Raw genomic sequence first — 16,100 nt, 5'->3', positions numbered from 1 at the left:
AACGATAATGTTCTCTCAAGTAGCAGTGCACTGTGAGTGGATATGAATGTGGGTGAAGAGGAATTTTTTAAATTTGAAACTGTACAACCGATTTGACAAAAACAACTCTCCCTCACATTGCAGATTAATGCTAAAAACCACCGACATCAAAGTGTAACTGTAAGAGCAGTACAACATTTATTACGAACATTTGAGGAGGGATAGATTTCTTCTCCTGTTCAGATGCAAAGAAACAAGTCAATCTTAAACTGCTCCAGATTTGTATCGACTTTAAATATTCACATAAAGCTGGACTCTCATATTATGTCTTTCATTTGACATGAAATGGCTCCAGTGTTGACCAAAGCTGAGCCACAAATTATTCACAGTGCTACCAAATCTAGATAAAGTCAGCAACATATGTGCATGTTGATCGAAAAAGACTTCTGATCGCAATTCTTCTTTTTCTGCTTTTTTTCTCCATTTTGCTTCATGCGTATTTTTTACAGAAAACAGGTTAACTTATTGACGCACTCACATCAAGTGTGCCAGATTGCAGGTGAGCAAATAATTTAAAAGAGCTTAGATCTGTCATTTCATAAGTTTCATATCAAATAGTAAGAGTAATACTGTGACAATACTGAGAAGAAATACATAGAATAACAGACCAACTGAAAAAAAATGAAACCAGAGATCCAAGGAAGTGAATCTGGGGGAACATTTTTTAAAAGTAGACCAAGTAGGTAAAAGTAGGCATTAGTTCCAAACCAATCCCAGAACCTTAAAATCCGCATTTAATGCCCAACCAATGAAACATATACTTCTACATTTGCACTTTCCCAAAGAAGAAAGCTGTACAGTAGTCAGGTCTGCTGGTGATAAAAGCAGCCATCTGCCTTTCAGTATCTGGCTGTATTCCGCAGAAGATAAAAGCCACTTTTGGTTATTTTTCTATGATGAAATTCAAGTGAGGATCAAAACGCACACTAAGGTTACTAGCTCGGGGCTCGGCATGCAGTGCCAGCGATTTTTATTTGGTGCACAGCTTCTTTCTCCGGGCCTTTGCTCCAGTAATTAACCCGATTAACTCTGAAGTTTGGGCTCCATGCAAAAGAGCAACCAGGGTCAGTCAGAAAACAACACTGGTGAGAAACCAAACAGGTCACATAAGATCTCACATGAGCTCTAAGAACGCATCATTCCATTTTTATTGGAAAGTGCCTGTCATGCTGTTTAAACTTGGGTTTACCTGCTTATGTTTGGAAAAATGAATTGGGCACCAAGTTAAATTTAATTACCTTATTCTAGTGTTGAGAACTCACACTGTATAAAACCAAACAATGCTTATAATTTATCAAAAACTGTAAATTGAAATCAGCTTTTTTCTTTTCAATGTGTGTTTGAATGATGTGACATTTTCTTAATTTTGTGGCTGCGTAGTTAATTAAAACCATAAGTGTTCCGTGTCATTCATTTGATTTTAAAAGTTCATAAAAAAAAAAAAAGAACATGTTCAAATTAGGCTTTCTGTTAATGTACACTATGTGTGTCATTTGGGGTTTCAGAGGATCACAGAAACATGAACTTTCAGTAAATCTGACTTTTTTTTTCATAGCAAATCTTCACACTAAAACAGTTTTTAACAAAAACCAAAAAAACCTTTTGGTACTTTTTTCCCACCTCAGAATCAAAAAAAATTTGGCTCTTCAGCACAGAGATTTTTCATATCTGATCCTGCAGTTTTAAAGAGGCATTTGGTGTGATCAGCTCGCAGGCAAGACCTACAAAACACACGAACCACAGCCCTACCTACCAGGTAGCAACGTGGTAGTCATGAAATCAAATTTCCTCGGCTGCTCCCTGCCTGTGTCTCGGGGCTGTTTTATACAGTAGAGAGCACAGGCACACAGAGATACCACACCATCCTTTAGCTCCTTTGATGTTGGCGAAGGCACCTGAGGGGGACAATATGGAGAATTTGTTGATTACAGGATCCTGTATTCAGCACACACGCCGATGCTTGGTGCAGTGTATAGCTGGAGGTTCGGCGTGGCAGTTTGATAGTTTGTGGTAAATGTGCTGGCAGGGCCGCAGCTCTCCTCTTTCTGCCAAGCCTGTGGTTTCATGTTGTGATTATCAATGACAGATGTGGATCAGAATATAAGCTTTTCCTGATCAGTGTGGCCTAAAATTTAGGCTTTCCCTGGACTGTTTCTGAGTATTGGATGTCGGTTGGAGAATGCATTTATCCAAAATGTCCTAAACAACCACCCGTGGTGGCCCAGCGCCGCTTTCCTATAAAACTAGAACGTTGTCATTAGGCACATTGGAGGTCTGCCCTAAAAGGTGCTAACTTTAAAGGCTCCTGCTTGAACAAAGCCAAGGAGTCAGCGTCAGAAGTATCAGAAGAATCTTAAGATGATTGTACGCTTTCTAAAATCATTTCATTTGATCTTTGGGACTAAAGATTCTGGGTAACATGAAGTTCAAGTTTTTGTTTTTTATTGAAATAGAAAATTATACTGCTGCTAGTGATTTCGACTTCTGAGCAAATACAATTTATTTCTCCAAATATTTATCCTTCGCTGCTTTCCTATTGGGTAATACATAATTGCACAGAGCAACCGTGCAACATTTGAAATCCAATCTACGAACTGAGCAGCATGTGGGCAACACAAACGCTGTTGGGCAATACTACAACATCACCTCAGTTTCCCCAGAACAAGGCAGCAGGTGGCTGCATGAGCGGCATGGCAGTGATTATCAGCACATCTCTGCCAGGCAGATACTGAGAAAATGACTGTTAACCAGCTTACGCTACATTTCCTTGGACGCCATGAATGAGAGATAAAGATCTCTACATCTGCTACGTACAACATGCCACATCTCTCTCTCTCTCTCTCTCTCTCTCTCGATCAGACACACGCACACACAAACACACATACAAATGCAAAGTGAGAGTGTGTCACTGCTCTGACCACAATTCAGCCTTGACATTTTCTCATGCCTCCAAACTATTTACCAGGAAGAGCATATCGTTCACGTTTGCGATCATGCCAACTGCTTAAAAATAGCAAATACAAATAATATGACATCTTAAACGTGATTATTGGAACTGGAAACAATTGCAGTCCAAATCTACTAGTTTCCATGTTGTTTTCCATTTAAAGTGATAAGTTTTTTCTTTTTTCTTACAAGGGAGGGACCACCTCTTTTTTTCCTTTTTCCACATGACAACAACTTCATGACAGCAACCAGCCTCACATAATAGTTTTCATAGAGAACAATGCCACAATGATACCACTCTAAACAATGTGGAGAGGATGAAATACTGAACACAAACAGATCTTTATTGTTTAGCGAAACATGTTCACATTGTTTGTGTTTGGTTGAGACATTACATCACTGGGCTTGTCCCAGAAGAAGTTGTGGTCGGTTATTTATACTGAGGGATCTGCACATTTTGTAATTTACAGTTAACTGATTTATTTAATGAATAAAAATACAATAAAACAACAAGCATATTATGATTACAACCCAGAAGGTTGCATTTTCTATTTCCAACCGTTAGTGTTGAAACGGTTGGTTTTCAAGTGTGCATTTATTTCACACAATATTTCTATTGTTGGAGTCTTGAACCACCCAAATTTTCAGTGCGTTTCACAGAGAAAGACATTAGTTCATGACATGAAAACCAAATTGCTCTGGATCAGTAGTTTTCATTTTGATTCTTCTGGACTGCGCCCAATGACTGAATGAGGGATTTTATTTATCCAACCCATTTTAGCGTCTCATTTGATGGCAGAAATACCTCCATATTTGAAGAAGTGGAAAGTTTAAACCATTAAATCTCCTACAAAAACCTTTTAAGCTGGCTGAATTTTGCATTGGATCCTGCAGAGATGAAGGTAAAAAGGTTACTGGTCTCGGATTGTTAGAAAGCAGGAACACGAGCAGAGTGATTTATATTCCTGTGTTAAGAAAAGACCGGGTTATGGACTTCTACTCTGAGTTGGAAAAAGCAGCAGCAGCAGCAGCCAGTGACGTCATTGACACATAAGACAGGGGTTTGGGATGGATGGGGGGAAATGGAAGATGTAGAAGAGTTTGGACCCTGTGTGAACCACTGAATTAAAAAAAAAAAAGAAAAGAAATATGACATACTGTCTTATTTATCCATATGTTGCAAATCATGGCATCTGTTTACAATTTATTTTATTTACTCTGGTACGGCTTGGCCCGGGTTGATTGACTTTTTCTGTAGTGTTTGTTGTCTTCTGGAGCAGGATTTGATTGGCATTCGGTGACGGCTGTTTGAAGGGAGCGTAGCGTTGGCTTTGAAGCTTCTGGGATGAAAGCAGAGCACCAAGATATGACTGGAGGATAATCTAGAAATGAATTTTGGCTTCCTCTGAAGGCGACCGACAGGCGACAAACATGTTACTAGTTGTTGATTAAATGTTACTTGAGATTCAGTGATGCAAGAACACAACACAGAGATGGAAACTTCTAAATACACATCAGGAAATAAATTAAATATGTTAGTTTAATCACAACAAGCTGTGGATGTTGGTGAATGAGTAAAGGATCTTTTCTCATGTGTCATAAGACAGCCCCTTTTATTTATGAGCCATTCTGTTTGCAATTACAACTTTAATTAATGTTATTAATCTCACTTTCCCACCATTACTGCCATTAGTATAGTTTGAAAACATAAGATTCATCCAAAGGTTTGACGTTGCATCAAAATATGTTGTTATAAACAACAAAAAGAGTTGCAGCGTTATGTGAAGATTGAGCCAGGTAACAGTCAAGGTACATAAATCAATATTTTGGTGAGAAATACAGCCATCTGTATTTAATATTAAATATACTTAAAAAAGACATGTTCAGTTGAAAGTCTTTCTGGCAAGTGATAAAATGTTTTTGGGCTTTTACTTTTCTCTCAGGCAAACTTAATCTTATAAACTAAATGTTTTGCGCGTTAATCCTTTCCCATAAAGTAAGTAAATGCAGGGTGTTTGACAAATGTTTGTGAGTTGAATATTTACTTGCAGTCAGATATTTTAATTGAATCAATTAGTTTGAGTTTTAACTAAAATAAAAAAAAAATAAAATAAAATAAATCAAAAAGTTACGATATATAGAATGTGTGAAAACTGAATGTTTTGTTCAATATGTGCATTGTCAGGAAAGAAAAAAACAAAAACAAACCAAGAGTCATTTTTTGTCAATGATAACAACTTGTATACCAAAGAAAAAAAATATTTTATAAAACCATTGAGTACTTTTTGTGGCAATTGATTGTATTAATTTGTATTGTTTAACATTTATTAAATAAATCTATTAAAAATTTGGTTTTGCTATCCCATTGTGCAACAATTTCAATCAGAGAAGGAATAGTGAAAACACATTGAAGAAGTTGCCGAACTGTTTCACAGTCACTCTGTGGATGACAGATTGAATTTAAATTGAATTTTACAAAGCGATACAGTTCAGCTCTGACAATGCTGACTGTATTCAGATTGTTGCAAACACTGACATCTACTGGCTGCAACATTTTTTTCTTTTAGAAGCCTCCAGTCACTCAATTACAATGAAATGACTGCTGCTGTCCTTGTTTGACCTGCTCATATAAAAGATATTCCAGTGTGGTTTTAATCTTGAACTTCTAACAACATAAACTCATAAAGCATTTGGTAGGTAATTTGCTATATTTTCCTGACTCCCTAATAAAGGGAGTTTTCATAATCTGTTTTCATATCAGGGAGCTCTGTGACAAATTTTAAATCATGCATGCCTTATTTCATGTTATTGCAATATCTGTATGTAACCTAAAAAAATACGACTGATATTTACAGACCTGTGGCGTGACAAGAAAATATATATATCAGAGTTGAGAGCAAGTCAAATAAAGAACAAATAGAATAACTAAAATTAAAACAAATGGTGAGAAATGGGTGAAATGGTTTTGGTGTGAAGCTTTTTGTTTTCAGCTATACCCATTGTAAAGGAAGTGCCTCACGGTTTTGGCAGCAATCCCAAAACTCAACCGCACTACTGTGTTTCTGCAGAATACTGCACACAAAGTTAAACGAAAGTGCAAAACATTCCACAGCTGGGCCCCACATCCACGATCAGGGCACAAACATATAGACACAATTTTATATTAGACAAAAATATATATATATCAATATCATATATTGCCTTTCTTTTCACATGGCTTGGCACTTATGTCAGTCTTAAATTAACAGAGTGATAAAATGAAATCTTATGAAACTTTTCTTCATGGAATCACACAGTGCTTTTGTTCACTTCATGACAATGACTCACGTCATGTCTGCATTATCTCCTTATAAGGGGAAATGTTTACTTTAATGCACACATGGCCTTCACATAATTAAGACATTGCACTTAATAATAATCTAGGACAAGTCAATTCAAAACCTTACTGAAGTAAAAGAACACAAGTGATATAGACAGCAAAATGGTTAGATGTCAAAAGTGCTGATTTATAAATTACCTTGGTTTGATTTTCCATTATTCTCTATGTCCATCAAGTATTTAGAAATTAAAATACTTAATTTTTTACCTCTGAAATGTAAGAAGTAAAAACCCAAGGACTAGTAAACTGTAATAGTAACAGGTTTTGCATTAGATCACGTAACAACAAGAGTCACCATCTGCTGCTCTTCTGTACAGATGTGATGTAACAGCTGCTGAGATGTCTCCCCTGTGAGGTGCATGATGGGAAGTGAAGGTGTACAGAGCTGATCTCCAGCCAGCTGCTGACTGCACGTTTTCGCACTGATGCTGCGGGAGTTGGCGTGCAACCAGTGTGAACTGCGCATGCGTCAAGGTACGACTCAACCCACACCAAAGATTGTACTCCGGAGCGAAACGGCTCAGGTTTTAGCATTTCGCGTGCAATAACGCCTTGTGGAGTATGAAGGCGTAGAAAGTAAACGTCAAACAGGTTTCTTTTTTGTTAGAAAAGTACGAAACTGCTCTGTATTATTACTATTTTCCACAGCTTCTATTTGAAACAAAGTTTTTAAAAATGTGAGCCACGTCAGGTAAAAGCTTCTGTGAAATCATTGAATTAAATGTTATGCAATGCATTTTTTTTTAAATCACTGTCAACCACCTGTTTGTTTCGCCTCTTCATAATTTATTCCAGTGTATACTGAAGGGACAGTGTAAATTAACATCTGCTCTTTGGATTATTTCTCACCTCTAACATGAACGGCCTATTCTTTCATTTCAGCCTAACACAGCTTTACTATCACCATTTTACCTTATGAAATCAAATCTTTTATTGTGGACATGCTTTAGCTTTATCGCTGACGTCAGATCCGACAGCCACACGGAGGAGGGGGTCATTTGCTGAACATTGTGTCTTTGACGGTGCCCCTCCCCTCCTCCCCGGCTCTCTCCTCCCTTTGTGCGGCTTGGCAGGCTCCTTCCTCCTCGGTCAGGACAGGAACAGACAGGGGTGAGTTTCTCATCTTCGGCTGAAATGTGACACCGCTGTCTCTGTTGTTTCTGTGGTCTCAGACATCCAGAGCTGGAGTTATCTCTCTCAGCTACAGATGATTTATTTATTTTTTTTAAACCGGAGCTGGATGCGGCTCGACATGCAGCAGTGATGCTAGGCCAAACCAAATGTCGTTAGCTTGATGGCTAACTTGTCGCGCTGCGGTCATTTGGCTGTACGGTGTTTGAGAGTGATACAGATAAGATGTAAACAAGTAAACCGTGCTAATTCTGCACTTTTACTCCCTTCCTGGAAACATTACCGGCTCCTGAGCTGTAAACTTGTCCAAATGTTGGAGTCCATTGGTCCGCCGTCCGCTTCCATCGTCCGCTAACGCTAATCTGTTAGCAAGCGAGGGCAGAGAGATGCTGCCTTCACACCCACCTTGGAGACGGTCCCTGCTGCCTTCACCCTCCAGGACTCTAGTTTTTCATTTTTTTTACTGATTCCTCGTGTGACTGTTTCTAAATGAAACATCCCTGAACCGGACTGGATTTAAAATGGTGGTGAAGGACGGTGATAGCTTCCTAACCTCAATGCTTTAGCATAGTGTGAGACTTCCTGAAGGGCCCACCCCCCCCCCCCCCCATCTGCTGGGGCAGATGCCCTCTTTCAAAGTCATCTGGGGGGGTATTAGAGGACCCAGTCCCCCCCCTCCCACCCCCGGACACCGCAGTCCTCAGGGACGAGACTGTGAGGGCTCCACGGCCTCTGACCTCTCTGTGCGGATCGATGTGTGAAAGAGGTGCGGCGACACTGTGCGTGAGAAAACACGCGGCGGGTGGCTTAGTGGGCAGGCAAAGGTGTGTGTGTGTGTGTGTGTGTGTGTTCACAGGCAGTGCGGAACCCTGACACATGTCCACTGCCTCTCCCATAGCCGTCATACACCCACGATGACCGGAGTCTCCTGGTTGCTTTCAGACGGGGAACAGCTTGGAAATGGGCCTCTGGACATTTATGGGATAGACTTGGTGTTTCATGTTAGAGAGCCAGTGTTGCTCTGTTTCAGATGTTAGCAAAGAAAGTGCCATGTGCTGTGGGGAAATGTTTGACCTAGACAAGGTGAAAGAAGGAGCAGAGCTCCTGGGGAGGTGATGATCACATGATGCTACTAAAAGGTGGAGTTGTTGATAGGTGTGTGAGGAGGCCTGAAGGAAAAGGACTTGACAGGATTGTTGGGCTGGCAGTACACTGAAGGAATATTACATCATGTCAAATTGCTGTTGAGTCATTGAAGAGCTACTTTTGTTACTCTGCTGGTTTACTATTTAAATGAAATATCTATCTATTTTCAGTTGAAGTGTGCAGTTTTTGTGCTTTTGTTACGAGAATAATTGCTTGATTTTTCTGTTGTATATGCAGTTGTTTAGGGGCATAAATCATTTCCCAACTGAAACACTTTGGATTTGACATTCATTGAGTAATTGTACATCCTGAGGTTTCTAATCACCTGATAAACTGCTCACATTCCTATTCTGTCTACTATCATTATGAACATGCATGTTATCTATAGGTCTGCGCAGCTACTGTTCCCTGATAAAGGCTGTACTGTTGAAAAATGGAAATCACATTTATTCTAATGATAAAATGGGCACATCTTGCACAACAGTTTGTTTGGGACATTGTCCTCCTTGGCTTCTTTCACTTTAGAACATCTGATTTGATTTAAAGTTTAACTCTGCAGTTTCAAAGGTGTGAACTAATTAAAAAGTGGATGAAAATGGAAAAAAAAAAATTTTAAAACCTTTAAAACTCAATGACTGGACATGTAAGCTGGGCTCTATGCTGTCAGAATGAAAGTTTGAAACTAGATGTGCATCAGCTGTGGTCACTGTTCATTCGAATGGCTCATGTAAGCCAATAAAGTCATTTTTATTTCTCTATCCGTGACACCTAAATGCTTTTCCCTTCCCCTTTCAACAAGACTGCTCTATGCCCAGGCACACAAAATTTGATCTTTCAGTCTACTATTACTGTGAGCTCTGACCATCCAAAAGCTGTGACCCAGAGGGTGCAAAACGGTGATGGCTGTTGTATTTTTGCTTACTCCTGTTCCTAATCTTAGCCCTGATTGACATCTTTTGCTTTGCAGATAATGGCGGTACCTCCCACCTACACTGACCTCGGAAAGTCTGCCAGGGATGTTTTCACAAAGGGATATGGTAAGCCAGTAATCCTCACTCAATTTTTGTCAAACTTTACAGCAGTATGCTTAAGAAAAAACAAGGGTTTTATTTAAAGTTAAAAAATGTTTCATGAAGGTGATTCTTAGATGTCAAATACTTCACAAAATGAACCTCCACTTGAATGATGACCTCTGGGACACACCCAATAGATTTAAGGGAGCACAACTGAGGCATACAGTTTAGAAAAGACCATACAAAAAACATTGGTTTACACAGGTCAGAGAGATTAATTTGCCTTTTTCACTCCAAAGGGCACTGTGTATTATGCACACATTACCCTTATTTAATTGTATAACAAAAATAAAGTCTTGGCAAAATTCCTCTCCAGCCACAAAAATCATAAATATAAACTCTCGCGACTGCCTGCAGTAGTATCTTGTTAGCACTACTGCTTCTCTGAATCAGGACATTGTTTTCCATAACTTAAGAAATATTTATGGTTAATCATCCACTACTGTGGAAGAGCAGTACCTTCATGCTATATAGTGTTCACCGAGTGGTAAATCCAGTCTCTGCATACAAAACTATATTCACTAGCCAAGTGAAATAAATTAATAGCAGTTACTGTGCCATCTGTAGCCTTCCACTTGCACACATATTAAGGTGGAGTACAGAACAGGATGTCGGGGTGCATGGCCTTGGACCGTGTTTTGTGTATACACAGTTTTATTGCACCAGAAGTTCCTGACTGATGTCCATTCAATCTACCCAGCTCCCAGTTATTGCAACAACCTAATTCATATGATCCTGTAACCTGAACCTCAGTAAGTTTGAGAGTGACGAGTGACAGGCATTGCTGTAGATTTTACTGCAGGCAAAGGTGCTAGTCGTACAGAACATTTCGAGTCAGCTAATATACAGAAAAGCCATGAAGGTAGTTGTACAGCTGGGGACTATTTTGTCAGATTGAAACAGCAGCGTTAAATGAAAGCTGAATAGTGATGGTAGACTCAGAGGGTTTACTGATGTTAGGATGAGTGATGAATCTTACCATGAGGAGTGGTTTGGTCACTTGATTGATGGATGTGATTTTGAGTTAGGGACATGCGTGAGGCTTTAGGCTTGAGGGAGCCTTTTCACAGAATCTACATCAACTCAATACACAGTGTCAGCACCAATTAAAGCACTTAAAATATGCTCTGGAGGCTGGTAAATTAATATTTCACAGACAGCAATCAATGGGTCCCAAACATAATTCTATCAAATAAATCATTTGCATAGTCTTGCGTTTTGGCTTTAAATTTGTATTTGATCTTGACCCAATACTGATAACTGAGGAAGAGAATCCTTCTGAACTCTAATAATGTCATTTCAGAGTGGTTATCATTGGCCTGGTAATAATTCTTTTATCATGCAGATACCATTTAGTTTATGACTGTTATCTGTTTCAGGATTCGGGCTCATCAAGCTGGACTTGAAAACAAAGTCCGAGAATGGACTGGTAAGTCGTCACCAGTCATTATCAGATTATCAGACTTGCCACCCCTGACTGCAGCTATGATAGCTTAAGAGGATTTTGGCTGAAAATCAATAGACCTGTTGTTTGATCTCCTAAGCTATGCTCGGATGCATTGGTTGCTGCTAGTTTAAAAGCGACTGAGCAGATTATTATATATCTTAATTTACTTTTACAGTAATAATGAAGCACAACCCCACAACCATTTATTATAACCAACCACAATGACACAATCAATTCCTAGACTTTTCTCCATGAACAGTTTGAACAGGGAACAATCAGAAACCTTTAAGATTTCATGTTTACACCACACTTTGGTCTTGGTGATGAATCTGAGCAAAAAAAAAAAAAAAAGCAAACAAAAACAAACCCCAACACAGTGCCATTTGTAGGACTTCTGAGCAAATCTCAGGCTGAACAAGGCTGAAAAACATCAACTGATTTTTTTGGTTATTTGTTGTTAACTTACTTACACGGCCTTGACACCCATTCTGTCATTTGTAGGAGTTCACCAGCACAGGCTCTGCTAACACTGAGACCAGTAAGGTCGCTGGATCCCTGGAAACCAAGTACAAGTGGGCAGAACATGGACTGACCTTCACAGAGAAGTGGAACACCGACAACACTCTGGGGACAGAGATCACTCTTGAAGACCAGGTCAGTAATGGTATTAAAAATTACATTTCTGATTATAGCCAAGCATAAAACTTTTAAATTATAGAAATCTCTAATATGAAGTTGTGAATACATAATCATCTGACTTGTTAAATCTCTCTTACCCTTTCCACAGCTGGCTAAGGGGCTCAAGCTGACGTTTGATTCCTCTTTCTCGCCAAACACTGGGTAAGTATAACGTACGTACTCTCAGTCAGAAATAAAGAGTAAAGTATTTCCTGTTCATGTATACATGATGTTAGAACTACAGTGCATACTAGTGAAGCATGAAAGCTATGTAGCCACTTTAACATTTCCTTTGTGCTTTAGCTTGTTCTCTAGGTTATATCTTCTTATGTAAAGCTGATAGAGCTCTGCTCTAAAAACTGTGCCAGTAATTGTGCTGAGAGAGAAATAATGGAAATATTGCAAAGATCAAGATATTAATAGTCTATCCCCCCTCTATCTTACACCTTTTCAGCAAGAAGGGCGGCAAGATCAAGACCTGCTACAAGTGTGACCATATCAACCTGGGCTGCGACGTTCACTATGACATTAATGGTACGGCCATCCATGGAGCAGCAGTGGTGGGCTATGAGGGCTGGCTTGCTGGCTACCAGATGACCTTCGAGGCTGGCAGGAACAGGATCACTCAAAGCAACTTTGCTGTTGGTTTCAAGACTGATGAGTTCCAGCTCCATACAAATGTGTAAGACTCCATGAAGCAGTAGATTGACACAAGTCATATTTGGTGTTTGTCCTTTTCCATAGAAATTCACGCTTGAAACAATATATCCTGTCTTCATTGGTTTATAGCATACCATAATGCAGAGCAGTGGGTTGATGTAGCACATTTAAATTAAAATTTAAGGTAGAAAAGAGACGAATAGGATTTTGATGCCACCCTGATCCAAAATTCTCATGCAGGTAAGTGAAAATAGAATAAGTATGTCTGTGTTTTTAATCAACAATTGTTTATAACAAGTGTTGAATTTTATATTCTCAAACAAGTGACTAAAAAGCCTGTCTACCCAATCAACTTTAACTATATGAAGGCCGACCAAAGTTTTTTTTGTCCTCTTCTGATGACAAACTTGCTGCTTACTTGGCTGTCTGCCGCTCACCCAGGTACCTGCAAGATATTTTTACACCCAGCTGATGAGATTTGCTATATTGAAAGTGAGATGGAGTGAGTGGTTGGCATTCACAAAGGGCTTCAGTGAATGGCAGAGTGAGGTAATTCCAGACAGTCAGAGACTTGAAGGGACAGGCCACAGTGTAACCCTTATTTCCCACTGTGTCCTCTGCCAAGCTTGTCTGTTTCAGTCTACAGTGGAAGCAGTGATGTCAGGTCAGAAGAAGTGTAATGTAGGCCTTATGTCAGTGTGATTATAGCCATCTGAGGATGTCTTTCATAGAATCAGCTTATTGAATGTGTTTAATTAGGGTTAGTTCTGAAGTATTAAAATAGTAAGTGTTCGAATGGGGAACAAATTATGATTTATTTAATGGACAGAACATAATTAGATTGTTTTTGTCCAGTTCAGAAGGTACCATATCCTGAAAGGAAAACAGCATTTGTCACAATCTCCTGTTTTCCCTCAGAAATGATGGCACTGAGTTTGGTGGCTCCATCTACCAGAAGGTGAATGACCAGCTGGAGACAGCCGTCAATCTGGCCTGGACTGCTGGAAACAGCAATACCCGCTTTGGCATTGCTGCCAAGTATCAGATTGATCCTGATGCATCCTTCTCTGTGAGTAGTTTTTTTTTTTTTTTTTTTTCCCCTCTCCTGAAAAACTGATTGTAGAAGTCTGTTGCTTTAGAGATGCCTTCAGGGTGCCTTTGAGATAACCTGATATGCAATAGAACTAGTTATATTTCCGTGTAGTGCAGTGTTGCTGGGTCAGTATCATTGCCCCGCTGACCAACTTGGAAAAACAGATGGTCATGTGAACACGCCTAGTTGAGTCTGTCAGCAGTCTCATCCAAGCCAAAATGGTCAATGGGAGTAGTCTGTTACTGTACTTAGTCTGTCACATTACATTGACTCCTTAAATCTAACTTTCATCAGAGCCAAATGCTCTGAATGGTTATATGTATTCCAACAACTATAATTAACATATTGACAGCATTCCCAATAGGCCATCTTGAAGTTAAACCCCTATAGTGGCGACACTTTTTAATCACAGTATCCGTTTCAGAGATCAGATGAATCATAGGTCATTTTGTAAGCTTGTTGACTTCTAGCTGGGAGCGGGCAATACTCAGAATCATCATATATATATATATATATATAAATATAAAATGTGTGCTCTGAATGATTTTTATGTTAATCTGTGATTCTCACATAGGCCAAGGTGAACAATTCAAGCCTGGTTGGCCTGGGCTACACTCAGACTCTGAAGCCAGGTGGGTGCAATAGCTATTTCAACATTTACTAAGTACTAGGGACAACTTCAAGAATTAAAAAAATGTTTAACCACAAGCTTAAATTATCATTGTTCTATTTTGCAATTCAATTCAATTAAATTCAAAAAGATCTTTTTTATTTTCATGGTAATGAAGAAATGCAAAAAGAACAGTTGCAAACTGTAAGTGAAATGATTTTTACAATTACTGGAGTCTCCATAAGGGTAAAGAATCACATAAAGATGAGGTTTCAATTTTAAGGATGGGAGGAAATTTGAAATGATGGAGTCAGTTGAGAATGGGATGGTTCAACAGGCATCATATATAATGCTGGGAGAGTTATGTGTTATGTATACATTGACACACAGTTCCTTTGTGAATTACGTATCCTTAATATATCTCTTTCTACAGGCATCAAGCTGACACTCTCTGCTCTCCTTGATGGCAAGAACATTAATGCAGGCGGTCACAAGCTTGGTCTCGGCCTTGAGTTCCAAGCGTAGGAGGATCAGACAGATATTCTCACAATCCTCCCAGAGCACATGCATTCCCACCAAAAAAAAATTCAAATCCTTTATCGATTTAGCTATCCCTCACAACACCCCTGTTTCCCTAGATGTGCTACAGCTGGAACCAAGACAGCATAAAGGTTGAATTGTTTCTCTGATGAGCTACTACTTTTAAAGGACCACTTGAATGGAACATTATATTTTAAGAATAAAGAGCCCGGTTCAGAAAAAAAACTCCAACCGTTTAACACAAAGTTTTATCTTGAATTGTGTAGCTTTCAAGGGAGAAGTAGCTTTGACTACATTCATGTTGGCCTAACTCTTTACTTCACTACATTCATACAACACACTTTAATTTCAGTGTCTCCCTGCTTTCCAACGCAGATAAAAGGGAAGAGCAAAAGGTACTTTAGCCCAAAATGCAAAATGGGCCTTACATACTTGGCGTAAAGTTGAGTAGTAATACCACCAGGTGGTGCTGTGGGCAGCACCAGCAAACACTCCCCACTCAAAAGATTCTGGGGTGAAATTATTTTTTGGTCACTTTTGTACTGGAGAGCTCAAGTGTTTGTGTGCATATATTATACAGTGGGAAGGGTTAGTTGTCGCTGATGTAAGCAGCTGTCAGTAGTTCAAAGAGACACTACACCCCAATGCAAACATTCTGTGTTTTTGTCTCACTTGTCTTTTGTGTCTGTGCATTTGGTGTGAATCATGTCTTTTGTTACATATAGCAAAAATGTTATTTTATTGACAGTCTTGCATCACTGAATCCACCTATGAAGTCTTAGTGAGACAGAGACCTGTCAGTTTTTCCTGGTTGAGCAAACATGGGATATCTATCACCTGCACAGTTAAACCTCTCTGGTTTGAGTTTCTTTGATGGAGAATGAAAAGAATTAAAACAAAGGACAGGAAATGGCAGTCTTCCACAACTGGTTATAGGAATCATGCTTAGTGTATTTGACAGTATTGCCATTCCCTGAAATAAATAAAGATTATCTTGAACCAGTTACTGACTCTATTTGTCCCTGTTTATTTTGTCACAGGGTCTGGATCTTGTGATTATCACAGCAACCCCTGCACAAAGATATTTGAAAAGTTTTAAACAACACAAACACAAAATCTCAAGCCATGACACCAGACTTACCAGCATCACTTTGTGTAACCACTGCTGTGGTTTGTTTTTTACTATGTTCTCTTTGAATTCTAGAAGACCTCAATAACATAAAAACATAATACTGTTTTGTTTTTCTTAACGTTTCAATGGTGTAACCTGTGTCTTGAGGGATACTTATGAACAATATAATTGAGCCGATGACACTTTTCAGAGCCCTCAACAGATAACACATTTTTGCTTAGGATCC

The 16,100-nt window shown here is 39.1% G+C and overlaps 1 protein-coding gene across 1 annotated transcript; it reads left to right on the top strand.

Moving 5' to 3' along the window:
* The first annotated feature begins 7,398 nt into the window (after positions 1-7,398).
* Positions 7,399-15,748, top strand: vdac1 (voltage-dependent anion channel 1). Its single transcript, XM_029519674.1, has 9 exons — positions 7,399-7,474; positions 9,609-9,678; positions 11,094-11,143; positions 11,663-11,815; positions 11,949-12,001; positions 12,294-12,521; positions 13,418-13,568; positions 14,167-14,224; positions 14,636-15,748. The coding sequence occupies exons 2-9, from the start codon at positions 9,612-9,614 to the stop codon at positions 14,725-14,727; spliced, it is 852 nt and encodes a 283-aa protein (XP_029375534.1). The 5' UTR covers positions 7,399-7,474; positions 9,609-9,611; the 3' UTR covers positions 14,728-15,748.
* Positions 15,749-16,100: the final 352 nt, after the last annotated feature.

This window comes from Echeneis naucrates, chromosome 14 (assembly GCF_900963305.1).
Source record: "Echeneis naucrates chromosome 14, fEcheNa1.1, whole genome shotgun sequence".
NCBI lineage: Eukaryota > Metazoa > Chordata > Actinopteri > Carangiformes > Echeneidae > Echeneis > Echeneis naucrates.
Note: the sequence above shows the minus strand (reverse complement) of the source record. Positions and strands in the feature narration are given on the sequence as shown.